The sequence below is a fragment of the Asparagus officinalis genome, chromosome 5 (genome assembly GCF_001876935.1).
Source record: "Asparagus officinalis chromosome 5, Aspof.V1, whole genome shotgun sequence".
Taxonomy (NCBI): Eukaryota; Viridiplantae; Streptophyta; class Magnoliopsida; order Asparagales; family Asparagaceae; genus Asparagus; species Asparagus officinalis.
This window is the reverse complement of record NC_033798.1, coordinates 102,174,167-102,194,987: the sequence shown is the minus strand read 5'-3', so window position 1 is coordinate 102,194,987 and position 20,821 is coordinate 102,174,167. Positions and strand designations below refer to the sequence as shown.

General features: G+C 36.7%; 2 protein-coding genes across 3 annotated transcripts; both read right to left on the bottom strand.

Annotated features, from left to right (window-relative positions):
• LOC109840438 lies at positions 700–8,158 on the bottom strand. Of its 2 annotated transcripts, XM_020409088.1 has the most exons (4): positions 8,000–8,158; positions 4,218–4,221; positions 2,006–3,012; positions 700–1,207 (listed from the first exon to the last, which is right to left on the bottom strand). In XM_020409088.1, the coding sequence occupies exons 3-4, from the start codon at positions 2,929–2,931 to the stop codon at positions 1,174–1,176; spliced, it is 960 nt and encodes a 319-aa protein (XP_020264677.1). In that variant the 5' UTR covers positions 2,932–3,012; positions 4,218–4,221; positions 8,000–8,158; the 3' UTR covers positions 700–1,173. The 2 variants fall into 2 exon arrangements, with proteins under 2 accessions (XP_020264677.1, XP_020264676.1); XM_020409087.1 differs by lacking the exon at positions 4,218–4,221 and having other exon boundaries at positions 8,004–8,158.
• Positions 12,775–20,133, bottom strand: LOC109840436 (cytoplasmic 60S subunit biogenesis factor REI1 homolog 1). Its single transcript, XM_020409085.1, has 5 exons — positions 19,867–20,133; positions 17,844–18,425; positions 17,577–17,746; positions 15,270–15,488; positions 12,775–13,235 (listed from the first exon to the last, which is right to left on the bottom strand). Exons 1-5 carry the CDS (start codon positions 19,969–19,971, stop codon positions 13,076–13,078), a joined length of 1,236 nt encoding a protein of 411 aa, XP_020264674.1. The 5' UTR covers positions 19,972–20,133; the 3' UTR covers positions 12,775–13,075.

Here is a 20,821-nt window from a genome sequence, read left to right as displayed (position 1 = left end):
CTAATATAAAAATTACTAAAGATTTAAGGGACTAATATCGAAAAAAAAATCCTTTGGCTTAACTGATGGCGAAACACAAATAGTCTTTCGAGTGCCTAAGTTTTATCTCTTTTTCTAGTAAGCTCTCAACTTTTAATTTTTAACAAAAAAAAAACCATTACTTTTAGCCCTCCCTCTCTTCTAAGATTCTAAGAAAGTAAGAAGCTTTCAATGTTCTTTTTTTCAGAGGTCCTAAAATTTTCCCCTTTTCCCTTGGAGGAGAGTGATAAAACTTGTGAGCTTCTTCGTAGAAGTTGAGAACTTACTAAGAAATAGGAGTAAAACTTTACTAAGAAATAGGAGTAAAATTCAGGGGCTTTAGACTCTGTCCTCCACATGTAGTGCTAAATATAAAAGCTTGTTGACTTCTTAATGTTTAACAATCGTGTTTCTATTTACTTTTTTCATTTTGCTTAAATTACTCAAAAAAATAAAAAATGCGTCACGTTTATTCTACATGGTTTTTTCCCATTTCCCATCAAATAAAATGTTCATTATTTAACAAGTTCAACAGAAACTATAAGAGCTAAAAGGTAAAGGATAAGAGGTGGCGTAATTATAGAAAACCTAGCCTGTCAATAACAAATAAGTTCAAGTGCCCTGAAAGCACAGCTTACCTGGTTAAATTTTCCATGAGGTTAGTGTAGCAAAGAAAACACCTCCGAAATAAATTTTCAATCTGTATCATTCAGGGAATCATTATAGAAATAATATTTTCCAATACATCAAAGTACTAGGCTCCTAGCAAATCCATTGCGAAGAAACTATGCATCATCGACATCGACACAAGCTTTGTCAGTGTACCAGTTCTTTTGAAGCAGCGGCTAACATTCCATGTGAAACAAACATCAAATTGACTCATCAGTATAAAGGGAAAATGACCAGAACGAAGAACCGTTTCTTCACTTTATATCATTTGCTTTCTACAAAAGAGAGGTAGACACGGAACAACTTGAATTCGGCGCAAACTAGCTGAATTGATGCATAAAAATGTCCGCTAATATGCACAAACTAACAGTCGATTCGAAAGCATATCGCAACCATGAAGGAAAATAGATTTAGAACCCATCTTTACATAAAGAGTGAGACCTCAACAAAACAAGAACAATAGTTGATGATGATGCCCACAAGGTGTCAGGTATCATAGAAGCGAGATCTCTGCCTCCAACTGCAACATGAAAAATGCATCAGTCAGCCTCGTACTATCGGTAATTAGAAGCATCAACCTTGTACGCATAATAACCATAAGCAAATGATTCACAGTTGGGGCTGTGTTTATAGATCATTCCTTTCCCATCTAATGTTGTATGGAACATTACAAGTTCTTCATGTTTTCCATGTTAAATAACAACAGCTCGTCAAAACTCAAAAGGTTTGGAGGATTTATAGCTTTGGATCTACTGGACAAAAGAGTTGAAGAATGTAATTTCCTTTGAAAACAAAGACAACTTTGAAATAGCAAGAAAGAGACTGAAACAAAACAACAATTGATCGCTGACACAGGGGTGCAAGATGTAACCTAAGTTCGTGTAGTTAAACCCGGGTAAGTCATATAACAGAACTTCAGGAATTTTAAAGTGACCAATGGATTTGACATGTCTATCAAGAATTAGGCACTTCAAATTTTCCAATTTGAAAGAGCATCAAAATAAAATGTTAGTCCCTATTACCTAACTACCCTTGTTGATCCTTCTCCGCTAATTTCCTATAGGAGTTCAAAACATGGTACAACATCTAGCTTTTCCCAACTATCCTCACAGTGGCATTCTTTTTCTTAGCCCACGTACTTCTACAGCCACCCCTAATGCCAGGAAGTTGTAATCAAATATGATACAACTTCCCTATGAAAATATATGCAATTTCATGGCAATCAAGTAAGGAATTGTATGATTCACAAAATATATAAACAAATTCTGTAAACACAAAACCAAGGAATACGATTAGCTAAGGCAGAACAAAACAGAACCTGTGGCGAACAACAGCTCCACTGGATGTTGCCCCACCATCACCACCCATTCCTACAAAGTCTTCGTCAGTTTCATCAAATCTATACTCCGAAACATCCACAGATGATGGAGAACCTTCATCAAGGCTTGAACCATCTGAGCTTGAACGACGACGTCCTCTCCTTGTGCTATTCCCTCTCAACCTCCGCCGGTTTCTTGAAGTCCTAAAGCTACCAAACACCTTATATAAGATGCATGAGTTCCACCATCTGCCTTGACGCTGAGGAAAATCTTCATAGTCATCAGCACCAGTTCCTTCACTGCCATACTCGATGACATAATCACCCAAAACCACACCGTGTGGTACTTCTGCATGAATAGTGCTCAAGACATCAACAATCTCTGAGGACTGCTGGAAATTCTCCCAGTCCAGTTTCCTTGCAGGGTCTATTTCTGATGGACGAGAATGTGGATGTTTTAGTTTGGTATGCTCTTTAAGTTCCATGAAGTTGCCGACATATGAGCAACTTTTTTCTTCACAACATCTTTTCTTCGAGTCCAAGTATGTTCTGGCCTCAACGATGACAGCCCAACCAGTTACCTCTCCTCTGCACAGTGGACAGGACGGGTGGTTGCCAGGGCTAGAAGGGATCACTTGAAAGGCTTCGCTAGAGGACCAGTCTGAGGTTGATGGATCCTTTGGAGCTGTAGACATCCTGTATGCACTTTTGAAGCGGTTGAGACAATTTGAGTGGGTATGATCAGTGTCACACATGAAGGGCCGACAACCTTTATGATAGGAAGAGCACTGGAGTAGGACACCATTGTGAGGGAAATCCAAGCAGATAGGGCAAGTCACATCCTCCCAATTAGTGTTCAGTTGAATGCCCTCCTCACATAAAGATATAGAAGAGATTGCACTGCTAAGGAAGGAAGTTATTGTCATGGTAAGAGTTCTTTTTAGATGAACATTACATTTTATACTGCCAGGGAGATGTCCTTCTAGTTAGGTACGGAGGACTTGTACCTGCGTAATTCATTCAAGTTTGTCAAAACAAACAATTGAGACAACAATACTAAAAGTACTAAGCAGCCAATCTTGTAAGGCTAGTAAAGGATTCATTAAAAAAATGGTGAGGGAGTTGTATACAAAAAATATACTGTTTTTCTAAGCTACAAGTAAGCCATAAATACTAGTTAAAACCGCTCTCCACACCATTTTTACTGGTTAAGTTGAGCTCAACTTTCAAAATCTCCATATAAGCCCAAATCACATGAAGTTTATTGCAATAACTACATCTTGATCACGATAAAATATTTTCTTCCACAATGAATCAGACAAGACCTAAACCAAGAGCAAATTGAGATGGTATCAATGAAAGATTAACTTCCCACAACTGACAGGAAAGTCCAGGTTGAACCAATAAGACTTAAAACTAGGTGGCTACAAAGGAAATCTACCTAATTAGTCGCTAATTTTGGCACATCCAATCAAGGACAACCTCCCAACATATTCAATTAACGAAACAATCAAATTTGTCTCCAAGGCACTTAGAAAATTAAGAGACAGATTTAACCTAATCCCATTGTATGTACACTAGATAAATAAAGCAAAAACAATGCCATAATTGAAATGCAAAGACCTATTAACTACACCCAAGAATCTCCTCCAAATTATAACTACTACAAAAGCTCAGGCAGGTCTAATAAGACTTTTGGAAAGCAGGCCTAGGTAGGCAACCTATATCTGCATAATGAGTGGCAAAAGAAATAAAACCGGAACCTTTACGTCTAAAGCTGAGGCAATTAAATGTATATGCATCACCTGTACTCTAAAGATATTGATGCATTAGTAAAACAGTCAAATCAGATGTTATTTACATTTTTGTATGGTTTCAATATGTGATCGAGAATCATGTTTGTATAAATTGGGTAGTTACCCTAAAATCGTATGTTATTTACATTTTTGTATGTTTAGACTATAGACTTTAGTAAGTATATGCTTAGATTGCATTTAGATTTAGGAAATTATTTTATATATATGCACAACATCCGAAATGGCAATCTGATATTTAATACGTATCCCCGATTTATCCCTATTTCGCAATCCAATATGGATTTTAGCTGTCCAACATGTTCCTGCCATTTGACATTTAAAGCCTCAATATTAAATAAAGTTCAAAGTTCACGAAGGTTCTATGAACGTCCAAAGAGTTACAGAGGTTAATTTACAGTTCTAAAAGTTAGGGCATTGGCTCAAAATGGACCTAACGTTAGTGTGGTTTTTGTAAAATTTACGCAAACTATAATGCACCAAAGCATTTTCAACCTATGTTAAATGGCAAAAGGAATATAAGAAATGCTTCTCCAAAGGAGCCATGATCAAGCAAGACAAATACCATACATATATAGTACTTTACGATATATTTCTATGAAACTATAAGGCATACACACAAAAAAGGATATATTTGCATATATTTGATTCTGTTAGAATTAAATCATTTAATTACATGTCAAGAAATTAATTATCCAAAATATGAGGCTTCGAATATTAAATCTTTAAAAATACATATCATAAAGTATAAAAATGAAAAGACAGATTTATGAATCTCACTTTTGCGGGCAATCATTGCAAAGCCCAAGGAAGTTTTGTCATGGGATTATAAGGAATACTGAAAAGAAAGATCAAAGAGTGAAACTTCTGTTGGCCTTCTTGTTTTGATGATGTTTAACAAACAATTTACAACTAATGTTGTTTGTCTAGTGTTTGTGATTTTCTATTTATTGTAGACAAACAACATGTTGGAGGTTGGATGGATTGCGCCACAACGATCATATCAAATGGAGGTTGGCGGAAATAGTGGTTGAAGCCTTGCATTTCAAGTTGAAGATCTAAGTTCAAGCTTCATCCGCAAGTTTACCAAGTTGAGCTTATTGAAGATCCTCATCAAGCTTGGGTAATTTAGTTTAGGTTTTATACTTGTGTGTAGATACTTTAAGCTCATATATACACACACACGTATTTGGTTTTTATATATAGTTATATATATATACACATTTTGGTTTTATCCACAAATAAAGTTTTTACAAATAAATTCCAAAAAATGTTTATACATGTGGATAAGTTGTTTTGGTATTATAGATATGAAATAAGAATTTTATTTATACACATCTCATTTGTTTCATATTCTATTGTATTTTCAAAAATATTGTGTTTTTAGTTTATAGACTTAACATTCACTGTATACATCTTTTATTAAGTCTATAAAATCATTTTGTAAAGTTTCAAAACATAATTTAGCTAAAATATCAAAAACATATTTTTGTATTTTCATGTTTTGGACTAGTTTTGAAAAATGATAAGATTTTACTATTGGGAAGTGCAATTCTAAAAATTCCTTTTGTAACATGTTTATTATCATGTTTATAATCATTTTTTAAAGTTTTATATTTTTCTGAATTTATTTGATATTTTTAAACCATGTTTTAAGTTGACGTGTACTGTTTAAAACAGGCTGTGTGCATGTCTTGAGTCGACTCATGAACATTATTGAGTCGACTCATAAACTGTTATGTAGTTTATATTTTATTTCTGACGAGTCGACTCATAACATCATGAGTCGACCCAGACAGGTTGAGTCGACTCATGTCTGTCACAAGTCGACTCATAAACTGTGCTGGAAAGTGTGTTTTGTTTCTGATGAGTCGACTCATGACTTCATGAGTCGATCCATGCATGATGAGTCAACTCATGAATTTTATGAGTCGACCCATAAGCTGTTTTTAGCCTATAACGGCTATGTTATGAGTCGACCCATGATTTTTATGAATCGACCCATAAAGCGTTCGTTGCACAGTAACGACTATTTTCCAGCCTTGTCCTGATTTGGTTTTTTGGTCATTTTGATTGGGTTTTTACTGATGTTTTGGGTGGCTATATATACCCCCCTTGCTCTCATCTCTCAGTACCCATCTAAGAAGTTTTTAAACAAGGTTTAACAAGGATTTAAGTTTCGTTTAGTTTTGTTTCAAGTTTGGTTTGTGAAGATTGTTTCACAAGAAGAGGAGATCATCTTTGGTTTGAGCTATCCACTTCACATCTCCATCTCTCTTATTCTAGAGAAGTTTTTTTAACTCAATTATCTAGCTTGTTTACATTTATATTATCATATTTATATTTGCTAGACTTTAATTGAGTTTGATTTTATTTCTCTTTGTTTACACACACAACCATTGAACTTATTGTATTTACATTCATAGTATAATTTGAGTTGTGGGTTTGTGACATTGAGAGTGAGCTTAATTGTGTTCTCATCTATTATAGAGAACAAATTTGTATTTGTGAGCTTCATTGTGAGTTACACATTGTATTATACTTGGACACCGAGAGAAGTGGTTGGTGAGAGACGAGATCGGTTCCAAGAGGAGTGGGGTCGACAGTAAAGCCTAGAGAGAGAGGTGGTAATTCTGAGCACTTAAGAAAGGACACGGGCTAGAGACCAACACTTAGAAGGTGTGGAGTGTAGTTACATTGTGAAATTATGAACGTTGAACGGTGAGCGTTGAAAACTGATATTGTGTGGTGTAAACGTTATTCGGGTGAGCGTAGAAAACCCGGTTGTGATAGTGAAGATCTCCTCGAGGTGAGGAGCGGAAACGTAGGTCGTGGGGACCGAATTCCGTGAACATATCGTTTGTTTGTGATTGCTTTGACGCACTTATTTTTATGTTCATATCTTATATCGCCTTTGTATATTGTTTGTTGCTTATATTGCCCACTATCTAGTTTAGATTGTTTACCCTTGTGTTATTTGTATATCCTCGCATATATCTCATAGTATATCTCATTGCTAGGATATTTTCCTTTGTTCATATTGCATATTCTTGCTCATAACATATTGTATATCTATCTTGCAAGAATAATTTATTAATAAGTTTTAATTGGTATAAAATCGGATTAGATTAGCACAAGACCCTAATCACCCCCCTCTAGGGTCTAACAACTTCTTGCAGCTAGTAACAATGACAAGGTGGTAAGTTTTCGTCAAGGACATCGGCAGGAAGACTAGACTATATTATAGGTCACTTTGTAAAAGGATTTCCTAGAAATCATGGCAATGAGAAGTACACTATTAGTATTTCCCCTCTAAAGCACACATACCTTAATTTAAATTTGGTGATGAGAATATCAAAAGTTGAGCCTGAGGAACATAGTTAAACACGCATCAAGCACAAATCTTCGACCATATATCCGAGGGGTTTATTCAATGGGATTCACCATTCTAACTTTTCTGGAAACAGTTGAATTACCATGACTACCCTAAGCAAGTGCAGTCCCGAATCAGTATTATACTTTGGTATCTAGTAAGCCAATTCTTCTGTAAAAAGTCTTCACAAAACAACAGATACCGCCATCAACCTCGAGTGACAAAAGTAAAGCTTCAAAAATTAGCAGTTTACAATACAATCTGAGTGAACATCCTCCAATTTCACCTTTTCCACCATTTTACTAGCATACAATCCTCATACGAGCTGAATGAAATTCAATTTCAACTACGAATCGATCACCCGTAGCGGAAGTGGGATCCAATGACGGCCATCATAAAAGTTTTCAATCACTAACAGCACTACACAGAGGACTCCCACAAGAAAACATGATCTCTTCCTTCAGGAATTAAGAGCCTAAGCCCAATGGATTTAGTCAATGTAAATGAGGAAATATCCGCAATCAAAACCCCGAGAACAAATTGAATCGGCCAAACCCTCATCCAAACATAGAACAAGACAAACTCCACTAGCCAAAAGCACATCAATTTGCTCTTTCGATCTAATTAGTATAACCAAATTAACCTAGATCCAATTCGTTCCATCGCAGAAATAAGTACTAACCCCCAAAATTGAACTTCACATAAACATTTAGACAACCCTAGAAATCAAAACCACAGGAATCACCGCAGAATAAAACAGCATAAACATAGAGTCAAAAGCTAATCGAATCAAGAGGAAGCAGAAGCGAACCTTCATTTTCCCTCCGATTAGATTCAGCATTAGAGGATTTTGCTGTTGAAATGCGAGTAACGAAACAAAACCCTACCCTAAGATCTTTTTCGCGTACGAAAAAGGAAAGAGCATAAAAAGGAGAGCGAGAACCGAAGACTTTTTGGGGGAAAAAATGAAAGTAAATATCTTATCACCTTAATTTATATTTATAATTTGCCGATATAGCTGACTTCTGATTATTTTACACGTTAGATGCGCGTGGGAAAACGGGCGGCTGACTTCTTTTAAAGACACGTGTGCTGCGATTGCGAGGTGTGTGGATTTTGATGGGCACAAATTTTGAAAATCATCCTTACTTAAGAAAATGATTGTAAAAATCGACTAATTCACAGAATATTTGTGAAAATCGATCAAGTTTCAGCCGTCGGGTTAAAACTGGATTGATTTTGAAGAAAAATCTTCTGAAACTTCACGGGGCTTCGAGTCCCGTGAAGCTTTTGTACATACAAAACTTCACGGGACTTCAAGTCCCGTGAAGTTTCGGAACATATTTTGTTAAAACCGACTTAGTTTCAGCGAGACAGCTTTTTGTACATACAAAACTTCACGGGACTTCAAGTCCCGTGAAGTTTCGGAACATATTTTGTCAAAATCGACTTAGTTTCAGCCAGACAGCTGTAACTTGGTCGGTTTTGACAAAATTTTTTAAAATAGGTCGGAATTTGGGATTATTTTCTCAAATAGGATGGTTTCCAAAATTTGTCATTTGGATTAATATCTTTTTATTCTTCTGTACCTACGATGATTTTTTATTTAAAAATTCTCTGTGCCTACGATGATTTTTTATTTAAAAATTCTCTGAAACCATATAGAGGAAGTCAAAAATCCAGATTTCAAGGAGTAAATGAGATCCACAATTACAATTTTCGTAACCATCATTTTATGAAAAATATGATAAATTTTAAAGGATAAAGATTGTTCTTACTCGATCACAAAAGAGGAAGTCAGACTTATTAATTTTGTAAACAAATATTCACTCAAAAGATTTTGCGAATAGATAATGGGGAAAACAGGATATATAATCTTATTAAAGAGAATAAATAGTATTAGAAAATAGGGAAAATGTGTCCAGGCCCCAAAAACAGAAACTTCATATGCTGCAGCCTCTCCTAGTTTCCCCCATGTGATTCAGCCCATTGAAGTGTGACATTTTGTGTTGCACCCCCTTTTTAACAATTATTGCATACCAACTAAGCTAAAATCCCCAAAATAACCTTATCCCCTCTCCTCAATCCTTCAAACACAGTTCTCTCTCTCTCTCTCTCTCTCTCTCTCTCTCTCTCTCTCTCTCTCTCCTCTCTCTTTAAAAACAAGGGCTTTCTAAAGCTCGTCGCTCTGGCCCTCGCCCTCCTCGCCGTCGCCACCTCCGCCTAGGCTCCCAAGCCTCCCCCGAGTTCGTCGCCGCGGCCTCCCCTCCTCTCCTCCGCCCGACCTCGTCGCGGTAGCTCGCCGTCACTCCCCGTCTCGCCCTTTACTACGCCGGCAAAATAATTTGGATTTCTTATAGATGCAGACCTGCAAAAAGTTTCGTGTATCAAAATTTGACTTAATGTCGCTTGACGTCATATGTTCTATGATAAATTGAGAAGTTTTGATTGGTCCTTGAAATGTTACAAAAACTCCCTTCAGTCTTTTCATTATATACCTACAAAAGTATCAGGCAGTCTAAATTGGTTTGTACACATAAGACTAAGTATCAGGCAGTCTAAATTGGTTTGTACAAAAGTATCAGGCAGTCTAAATTTGATGTTGGTATTCTTATCTTTGCTTGGATTTTGTCATGGAGTATAAAATAGAACTAACTTGGTATAAAATAGAACTAACATTGTATAAATTAGAACTAACTTGGTATAAATTAGAACTAACGTGGTATAAATTAGAACTAATTTGTTATAAATTAGAACTAACTTGTTATAAATTAGAACTAATATGGTTAAAATTAGAACTAACGTGGTATAAAATAGAACTAACTTGTTATTAATTAGAACTAACACGGTATAAAATAGAACTAACGTGGTATAAATTAGAACTAACATGATATAGAATAGAACTAACACGCTACAGAATAGGACTAACACGCTACAGAATAGAACTAACACTGTGCAGATTAGAACTAACACGCTACAGAATAGAACTAACACTGTGCAGATTAGAACTAACACGCTACAGAATAGAACTAACACTGTGCAAAATAGAACTAACACTCTACAGAATAGAACTAACACTGTGCAGATTAGAACTAACACTCTACAGAATAGAACTAACACTGTGCAGATTAGAACTAACACTCTACAGAATAGAACTAACACTGTGCAGATTAGAACTAACACTCTACGGAATAGAACCAACACTGTGCAGATTAGAACTAACACGCACTAATTTGGATTTTTTACAGGAAAAAATAATTGATCTGGGGTTTTGGGGGGAAATAATTGATGGTAATTGACCTAATGGAATTTTTGGGCATACAAACCTAATTACAAGTTTAACCCCATAAATTTATTAAAGAATGAAGTAAGTCTACTTGGTGCACTAACGATCTTATCAAAAATCCTGTATTGGGAGCACCATGTTCTGCATTTGGGCACAAGAAAGTATATGATCCAATCTTTCCACAAAAAACTTGGCCTCATATGCAGAATAAGCAGGAAAGAGTCGTGCATGGAGTAAAGTAATATGACTAATTCCACATTTGAAACTAAAACTTCAAGGAAAATAACATAAATGATGTTTATTACAGAAACGTTAGAGAACTTCATAAGCATGACACTTTTTATACCTTGGACGTAAAGTTTGATGGATGTCTAACAGAAGAAGCTCGGGATACTTTCGAATAACACGAGGAAGTTGACCTCTCAAGATGCCAAATTTTGTGAGGAATTGTACTTTCCTCCTGAGAGTATTGTCGACATTAGCAGAAAATATCTCTGGGCAGCGACATAATATTCTCCCTATGGTTCTGCCATCAAAACCAATTTCTTTCATAAATAAAACCACCTACAAAGGAATGGGAGAAGTATCAGGAGACTTAAACGCTACAGTGTTAGCTCTAACACGCGGCTACAGTGTTAGTTCTAACAAGTTAGTTCTAACACGCGGCTGCAATGTTAGTTCTAACACGCTACAATGTTAGTTCTAACACGCTACAGTGTTAGTTCTAACACGCGGCTACAGTGTTAGTTCTAACAAGTTAGTTCTAACACGCGGCTACAGTGTTAGTTCTAACACGCTACAATGTTAGTTCTAACAAGCTACAGTGTTAGTTCTAACACGCGGCTACAATGTTAGTTCTAACACGCTACAGTGTTAGTTCTAACACGCTACAATGTTAGTTCTAACACTGTAGCGTGTTAGAACTAACACTGTAGCGTGTTAGAACTAACACTATACCCGCGTGTTAGAACTAACTTTTTTTTTGGACATTTTTTCTTAGCTCCTCCTATCAGGCTCTGTTTTTCCAGTCTGAGTAAAAAAATGGGAGAAGAGTTTAGAAAGAAAAGTAAAGTGAAGTTTGTCCAAAGCTACTTAATCTGATGGCGTCAAAGGAGAGAAATTGGATTGATGAAGAAGATCCTTCAGTCCTCTCTCTGGGTTATTTTCCTAAAGCCTCTAAACCCACTAAAAGAGGATTTTTGGACACACTAAAGCCTCTAAACCCACTAAAAGAGGATTTTTGGACACAGTTGCAGCCAATACTGAAGGTACACTTTTAATCCAGGCAAAGTTTTCTGTAATGGGTTTTGTTCTGTAGAGTCTAATGATCTCCTTCTTTACCATTTTCTTCATTTTTCTTCAGGTTGCCCATCATCACTACATGTTGTTGCCTCTGTTAATGCAGCTAGGCCCAATAGCAAGAGCTCTCAATCAAGGCGTAGTCGAGGGCGAGAAGGGGAGCGACGGCGAGCTACCGCGACGAGGTCGGGCGGAGGAGAGGAGGGGAGGCGGCGGCGAACTCGGGGAGGCTTGGAAGCCTGGGCGGAGGTGGCGACGGCGAGGAGGGCGAGGGCCAGAGCGACGAGCTTTTAGAAAGCCCTTGTTTTTAAAGAGAGAGGGGAGAGAGAGAGAGAGAGAGAGAGAGAGAGAGAGAGAGTTGAAGGAGAGAGAGAGAGAGAGAGAGAGAGAGAGAGAGAGAGAGAGAGAGAAATGGGTTTGAAGGATTAAAAAGAAGGGATAAGGTTATTTTGGGGATTTTAGCTTAGTTGGCATGTAATAATTGTTAAAAAGGGACTGCAGCACAAAATATCACACTTCAAGGGGTTGAACCACATGGGAGAAACTAGGAGGGGCTGCAGCACATGAAGTTTCTGTTTTTGGGACCTGGACACATTTTTCCCTAGAAAGGGAAATATGTTGTGTTTCCTTTTTATTCTGTTTTTTAATTGAATATTTATTTTTAAAATATGTTCAAAAAATGTTATCAGTTAAAGAAGCGCGTCCACTGTGACAGCACAAACATCACAAATAAATGATAATCTCAGTTCAACAAATCAATCAAGATCGCGCTAGTTCATGGAATCCCAGCCTCGTTATTGGTTTGCAGGTCATCATCTATTGAAGGGCTACCATTAACCAAAGCAACGTACAACCATCAAGCAATCCTTTAAAATCAATTTGCGTCCTGAAATCAGACACCAGATGTTGTGGTAGACATGAAATTTTTCCGTACGGTTCACCCCTGCCAAGTGCCAACACGTTGTTTAGTTATTTAGAACATTAGCTCAGAGTGCACTTAGATTAAAACAAAAGAGTACAATATAAATCAAAAGATGCTGTTTGTGAAATGCACTGAGCTTTTAAGACACCAAACTGAGCTTTTCCAGAGTCGGCCAATTCAAAATTCAAGTACCAAACAAGTTGCGAACACCTAATGCCTCTCGACAACGGTGTACAGAAAACAGAATATTTAAATCACACCAAAATTTGAACCCCAAAAAAATGTCGAACAAGCAATAGTTTCGAATATGCAGATAGGAAAGCGTTCGATAACCAGTGTTGAAGAGAAGCACGGTTCGCAGGTAAAAGGCCCCAGATCAATATGGGACATTCTTGGGAAGGTTTCTGATGACATTGCTCTTCATTCCCATCTTTGAGCGCATTGCTTCAACGCCCCTCTTGTTCATCTCCCTTATGACCTTCATCCTCACCATCTGCTCTCTTGATTGCACTGTGGCCAAGCCCATGCTCCGGTACCTACAGGATTCAACATCGTTAAAATTTCACCAATTCTTGTACTATTCAGCCTCGCCTTTCATATCCACCACTTTTAACAAAAAATTTAAACTTTATTCTTCCTCTTTAAAATAAAAAAAGAAAGAAAGGAAAAAAGCGAAAAAATTTATTTAATGGATGGGAAATTGATACGATGATGAAAACTTGTCATTCCAAAATCTATAACAGTTCCAGGAGAAAATTTTCCCGATTAGATTGCCTGGACTGAGGTTTCAACAGAAATTATGAGGCCTTATATGCAGAGCCTCTCCATAAAGATCCATGGAAGCATTGCCAAATGACTGCTTATAACTTGATACCTATCGCTGCATATCATGTACTAAAGGTATTTGATAAATTACTAAAATCCTCGCAACATCAGTAAACCACCTTCACACATCATATGAGCATAGCAAGATGACTGCTATAACTTGGTACTTGTCAATGCATATCCCGTACTAAAGTTATTTGGGAAATTTACTATAAAATCCTCCCAACTTCAGTAAACCACCTTTAGCAACGCCCCCATAAAACACCAACAGAAGGAACGTGATGTAAAGAAACTGAAATACTAAGGAGAGAGAAAATTGTCATAAAGTATTTTAACTGTTCCTCCCTTGAGGACCTTATACAGGTGTAGCTGGTTGAAGGTAGACAATGACAATTCAATATATAGTACTTCTGCAGTAATGTGCAGTACAAACATGGCATGATGGGTAATTAACAGTGGAGTTCCTTTATATTTCACCTCCTTAAAGATAAGTATCCATATATCTGTTTCTTTTCATTTTCATTCAATTTGTTATTTATCTTTTTTATACTATCAATCACAGCATTTTTATCAACTTCCTTGTCTAAATTATTTTTTACTTCATTTTACAACAACTTAATCACTGCGCTAATAAACTAGGATTTCACAGTGCCCTAAAACATCCATTTTAGACTGCAATTCAAACCTGAAATCAAAATTATTTTTTACTTCATTTTACAACTTGATCACTGCACTAATAAACTAGGATTGAAGAAATTTCTAAATAAACTCATTCATATTTTTTTTCTAAAAATAGACCCCCTTGAGTTTTATTTACAAAAATAGACCCATTTTATCTTAATTCGGTTCTTAAATAATCGGGGTTGCCGGGGCAACCCCGGCAACCCCGACTATTTAGGAGGTTGTAAACCCCCAATTATAACCCTAAACTCTAACATTCTATGCACTAAATAGTCGGGGTTGGCAACCCCGACTATTTAGAAACCGGATTAAAACAAAATGGGTCTATTTTTGTAAATAAAACTCAAATGGGGTCTATTTTTAGAAAAAAAATTATGAATGTGTTTGTTTAGAAAATTTCTTCAACTAGGATTTCACAGTGCCCTAAAACATCCATTTTACAACAACTTGATCACTGCGCTAATAAACTAGGATTTCACAGTGCTGAAATTCACTTCTATGAATGAGTGCCACTTATTTACCATCTTTGACAACCAACCAGATATACCTAACATGTGTCGATGCCATCATGTAGCACCTTTCGAATACTGAATGAGCACAAAACCAGTAAATAATGTAGGTCTTCCATATTGAAAGCTTACTGTCTTTTGTGGAAAACTTGTCCTTCTACTTATACCATCAAGAGGGTGTAAGAGGTGTCAAAAACTGGGCAGTAACCCATACCTAAAGAAACAAACAATTGCTTATACACTAAAAAGGAAAAAGAACTGGGGCCTTATCCAATAGAATTAAGCATTCACCAGATACACCTTTGGATATATAATTCTTTTTTAAACTAACATGTTAAAACAACAGAGAGTCCTCACGAAGTGGTAAAAAGAAGCTGATACAGCTAACCCAACAGATTCTAGACAAAGGCTTTGTTGCTACAACAGTGCTTTTGTTTAATATAATTTGTAGGGTAGGTAAAAGTTGGCTTTTCTCGAATGACATCAACAGAGGAATTATTTATTGTCGAAGATACTAATCTGTCATATTTTCATGAAATTAAGGTGCAAAAATACCTTGAGGCTAATGAAGCAGCTAGAGCAACACCAGTGGCAAGAGATGGCCGTGGTTTCTGGCGGTAATAACGGAGAAATTCTCGGGATCCAAGAGTTCGAACAATAGTTCTGTTTTCAGTCTTTTGAGTTATAATAAGCTCAGCACCTGCACTTCCTAGTTCAACACTGCTGTCCATGTCGGTTGATGCCACCAACTGTTTCCCTTCAGCATCCACATAGCTAGCAAAACACAACAAAAAAACCAGTTTAAACATATTAGAAATGTCGATAGGGTATAAAAGGAGTACATCCAAAATAAGCTAGCTTCAACAATTGAGAATAAAGAGAGGTTAATTATGATGGTTCAGCATATACAGGAGAGACTGCACGATGCCAATGGGAGGAGTATCTTATTGATACTAGATTGAGCAACAGACCGTGCTTAAGCATAAACGGACAAGTATTAAGATAATTAACAAAAAGACTTGCGACTTGTTAACATAACAAATTGCACACCTTCACCGAGCTGAATGAGGAAAAGATTCATTTAGCTGATACCAAAGATTTTAGGATAAATGATTGTTCTTGCTTTGTTATTGACAAGTACAGTTATAATACATACGGCTAAGAGATTCAAACATAACCTTTGCAGGTTCTTCTAGTCCAAGAATCCAGTAGCTCCATGTTTATTGAAATAGCAAAACTTTTTTCTTCCTGATACCTAGTTTTCCATTCATGGATTGCTATAACTTAAAAAGGTAACTAAGGATTGTTCCTAATATATCAAAGGAAATTAAGCTGTGAACTTTATGCATACTTTGCTTATTATGATGCCCCTCTTAGAAGGGTGTCTCCACAGCGACATGGTTTGCATCTACTGGGCAAATCCACTATCTTTCAGGTCAGAGTCATAGGCACCTCTAATAAACTCCTTAACACATAACCTTTCCATATAACTATAAGTGATGATCTTAACTAACCAAAAGAAGCCAATTGATCAAGAAGTTATCCTGAGGCTATCATTCAGGGGGCAAAAACTACATTAGGAGAACTCCTTATTACAGACAAATATAGCCTGAAAGTTGTTAAGGTGAATGTTTAAGGCAACTCTTAACCATCCTTGAGGCAACTATTTTTACCTGTTACTTCATGCCCATACCCCCTTCCCCTTTTCAGCCTTCCTTATGCAAGAAGATGCTTTAGGAAAAATGATCTTCCAAATTACAGTAAACCAGATTCTTAAATCAATACCCAGACAAGTCTAGAAAGCCTCCCTAAAACCTTTAGGCATATAGATGCTGTAAAGTAGAAAGATAAGAAAGCAAAAAAGGCAGGAAATAATGCATAAATAAACTGGGACTCAGAAATATTTTGTATATAACTATGTATAATATGGAGCATGAAGATTAGGCAAACATTTGGAATACTAAAAGCTTTCTAGAAGTTAACTTTAATCAAAGCTAACTAGCCCTCAATGAATCGCATAAGAATACAGATGCACCTCGATATATTTCTTAAGTTTCACAGGTCTGACAAACTAGATCAGTAGTCCGCATAAATTACTAATACTTACAGAAATCAATGCATATTTATATAAGAATGAAACCATCATTTGATATTTTAAGAACCGAAAATTGCATAGTTAACCTATTACGTATTCAACAGTAGGCATTAAAATCTTCACAGGTCTCCACATGAGATTTCCACTTAACACTGGTTACTGCTAATTGTCAACATTACATTATCAGTTAAGAATTGTTAGCAAATTGCATCACTTATGTCCCTGAGTGGACAAACTTCTAAACCTACTTCAATACTTTAAAACTTAGTTATCCACCACACTTTTTGCATTTCATCAGCCAATTATTGCACAAAGCAAATCAGCATTACCAAAGCAGAAAAATAAATGGAACACAACACAATCATTACTGCAAAAAAAATTGAAAGTCAATTAGTTGTAAATTTGACCCCTTGACTGAATATGTTAATAACTCAAATAGGAAATACATTGTAAGAAAGCATGCGCACATTTGGAAAGGCCATCACTAAATTTGTACCACAGATCTATTAATGTAAGTTTTTGTTCAGCAATTGGATAACATTGCAGTGAAATTAGTTTAGAAAATGAAAAGTATTGTTACTACATACTAACATCGCATATTAAGACTCTAAGTGCAAAAAATTCTGAACCATGACACTTTACCAGAAGTTAGTTTATGTAAGCAAAATAGGCCTTGTTATTAGATGCCTATATATCAATGCTAGGGATTTGTAGAGAGACAACTATCTACATTGACCTAGAGAGGAAAAAGGATTTGCTGAGAAAACCTGCTGCTGTAATCATAGAATTCTTCATATTCTGCTTCCTCATCATCACCTCCATCTCCAAATCGTATTTTACAATGGCCTTTAGCTACCATATGCTTCCTCACAGCCTCCAAGCTTTGAAAAGGATGACATCTCTCATTGCAGTACAAACACATGAAGTCCCTTTTAACCTGCGTGGAGAAACACCGACAAGAGGAATAAATCTTAATTCAACACCATCTTGAAACATATTGCTCTATAGGCAATAGAACTGAATATTCATCTCACCTTGAGAGCAACATATGTAAGAAGGCTCTCTGGATCTTTCAAATACTCAATGTCTGGAATGAAGAAACCATGTTGCTTGTGCATGTGAATCATACAGTTTTCTGTGCTCTTGTGTTTAACATCACAAACAAAACAACAGGATGTATCAATTTCTTCATCTTCATCCATGTCATCGCTTTTGTCAGCACCAGAGCCCGAAGCATGCTCGTCAACATGAAGATCGTTAAGAGATTCAGAAGCCATATCCAAAGAGTCAACCTCCTCCCATTCATCTTCGCTCTCTTCACTTTCTTCATCCTTCTCGTGGGCCTTTCTGGTTGAAGTTGACTTGCTTGGTGCATGAACTGCTAGTGGCTTAATGATAGTAATTCCTGCAACTTGAGGACTTGATTCCTGAGAAGCTCTCATAATATGAGTACGTGAGTTAAGATGCTGAGCATGAGCCTTTGCACTCCTGTATTCCTTCCCACAAAGAGCACAACTGTATGACATGGGCCCTGCACTCAACTTGCTGTGCTCTTCAGCTAATGCTGACTGCCTAGCCTGAAATAATGCTTCTGTTACTCCGGGGACACCTGCCACCTGACCATAATAAAAAGAAAGGAAAAACAATTTAATGTTAATGCATTGCCAGAAGATACAAGATCGATCGGCTAAGACAAACATCATAAACCATAATCAGAACACGTAGATAAAAAGACAAAGGAATATACAAGGAAACAATGCTTCAGATATAGTAAACTCAGGAGGGGAGGGAGGCAGAAGTACAAGTGGATCATTGTAATGTTCCCTTGCCTTTAGGGAGGAAAAAAACAAGTAGGGGGTGCAGGGAAGAAAGACACCCCAATCCCCCCACCCCCCCCCCCCCTCTCTCTCTCTCTCTCTTATATTTTTAAGGCTTAAGTTTGCTCAACAAAAGTCCGCCGGAACCAATTTCCCTTGGAGTACACTGCATCAGTCATGACAAAAGCAAATCACAATGATTGATCATCTGATTTTTTGAACGACCCAGTTTAAAACCCTTTCACTCATTAAAAGATAGAACTTAAATCTTGCACCAAATAATTCATCCATATCTCCAACAAATATCATCTTACTTGTTTCTAATCACATCATACAATTTAAACTTCGAGGTGTGCTAATAGTGCACCCATAATGCTGCTCAATTAAAACCCTTTTGCTCATGAAAAGAAGAGATGCTTTAAATCTCGCACCAGATAATTCATCCACATCCCTGATAAGTATAATAAAAATCATTCGTATGATCACATCATGCAATTCGGATTTAAACTTCGAGATCTGCTAACATTTATGCATTTGTAAGTCAGTCAATTATATAAAACCATTTGTAAGTCAGTCAATTATATAAAACACGCATGTGGTGTTACTGATGCCTTTACAAGTACTGGCTGTCAAGCTCGTCGCAAAAGATCCAGCCAACATTTTCAAAATTCCCAAAGCAGTACAGACCACTGCAACTTATATATCTATCGAAAGAACAACAAATTGCCCAGTAACAGAAAAGGTAACACATAACTAGTAGCACGTACAACCATAAAACACAATAATAAAACTGATTTCTCTGAGAATATATAAATTTCACACGTAGCAACTAGTGTAAACGCACTAGCTTGACAATAGAACTACAGAATTAATCCCGGACGAGCTTACATGTGCAAACAAAGAACTGGCACAATAAAGAAAACACGACCTCATAAATTTAGGTTTTTACTCTGAAGATACAACATCTCATAAGATAGTGTGTTTTGAGTAGTAGCTTTCAATTTCAACTAACAAAACAACTTTAGAATTTCTCCCAAATTTGCAGGTTTATGCAAATTACGCTAAATATCTATAGTCATCGCTGGATGATCTAAACCCTGCAAGAAATTCGTAACTACACCACAAACCCTAATTTCAACAAAAAAAATTTATAGCAAATGATGGCGAGGTGAATAGGTTGGATAAATAAATAAATAAATAAATAAAAACCCTAACCCTAGATACAAGAAAGAACCGATACCTTTCGCTTGAGATTGTAGCGGTGCCATTCGGATCGATAGTGGACCTTCTGCTGAGCGTCGTCGTCGAACTCTTTGTTGCAAGCGTTGCACGTTAGCACCGGCATCGTTCTTTGCCTTCTCTCTCTCTCTCTCTCTCTCTCTCTTCGTGAGAGCTGAGAGAGGATTTTTATTTTTTATAGAAATAGAAATGAGGAGGAGAGAGATAATACCAGAGCGCGTCGGAGGCGTTGATTGATGTCTGCGCCAGCGATGACGGCGGAGAGAGTATCAAGGCGGTTGGAGGCGATGGCTAGTTGGGCCGTAGGATCTGAATAACGTTGATCGACAACCGTTCATATTAATGGGCTTAACTGGGCCATCTTATTGTGACGGTTAAATGGGCTGGAATAGGCTCCTCACGGCTTTATTATTTATTATTTATTATTTTTTAAAAAAAAAACATGCTTATAAAGTTCTGAATTTTTGCATATTCTTGATTACTTGAAGTGATGTTTAAATTAGAAAGTATTTGGAATTCACTCCACTAGTCGTGAACACCGTGCTTTGCACAGCATATAATCTTTTTCGTTACAGCAATCTTGATTTTTGAATGCTACAGTGTTGTTTTTAATTTTTTGGATTGCTACAGTTCCCGCCTCTGCTAAAGATTTTTTAGATTGCTACAGCATTCTCATGTGCTACAGCGATGTTTTTTTAAAAGTGCTATAATATCCAGTTCCATGTCTGGTATAGTAATAATACTACAGTAAAATGCTACTGTAGCATTTACTGTAGTATGAATAGTAAATCTTGGGTTCTCCCATTTGTATAGAGGAGTAGATATCCTGATTACTTAAGAAAGCATCACTTGTCAAAACTATTGTTTCATCTCAAGAGCATCATTGCTCTAGTTCTTACCCTTGTTGGTTTTCCTCCTAGTGGAGGAAACCAAATGGTATTTTGGTTTGGGTTGGA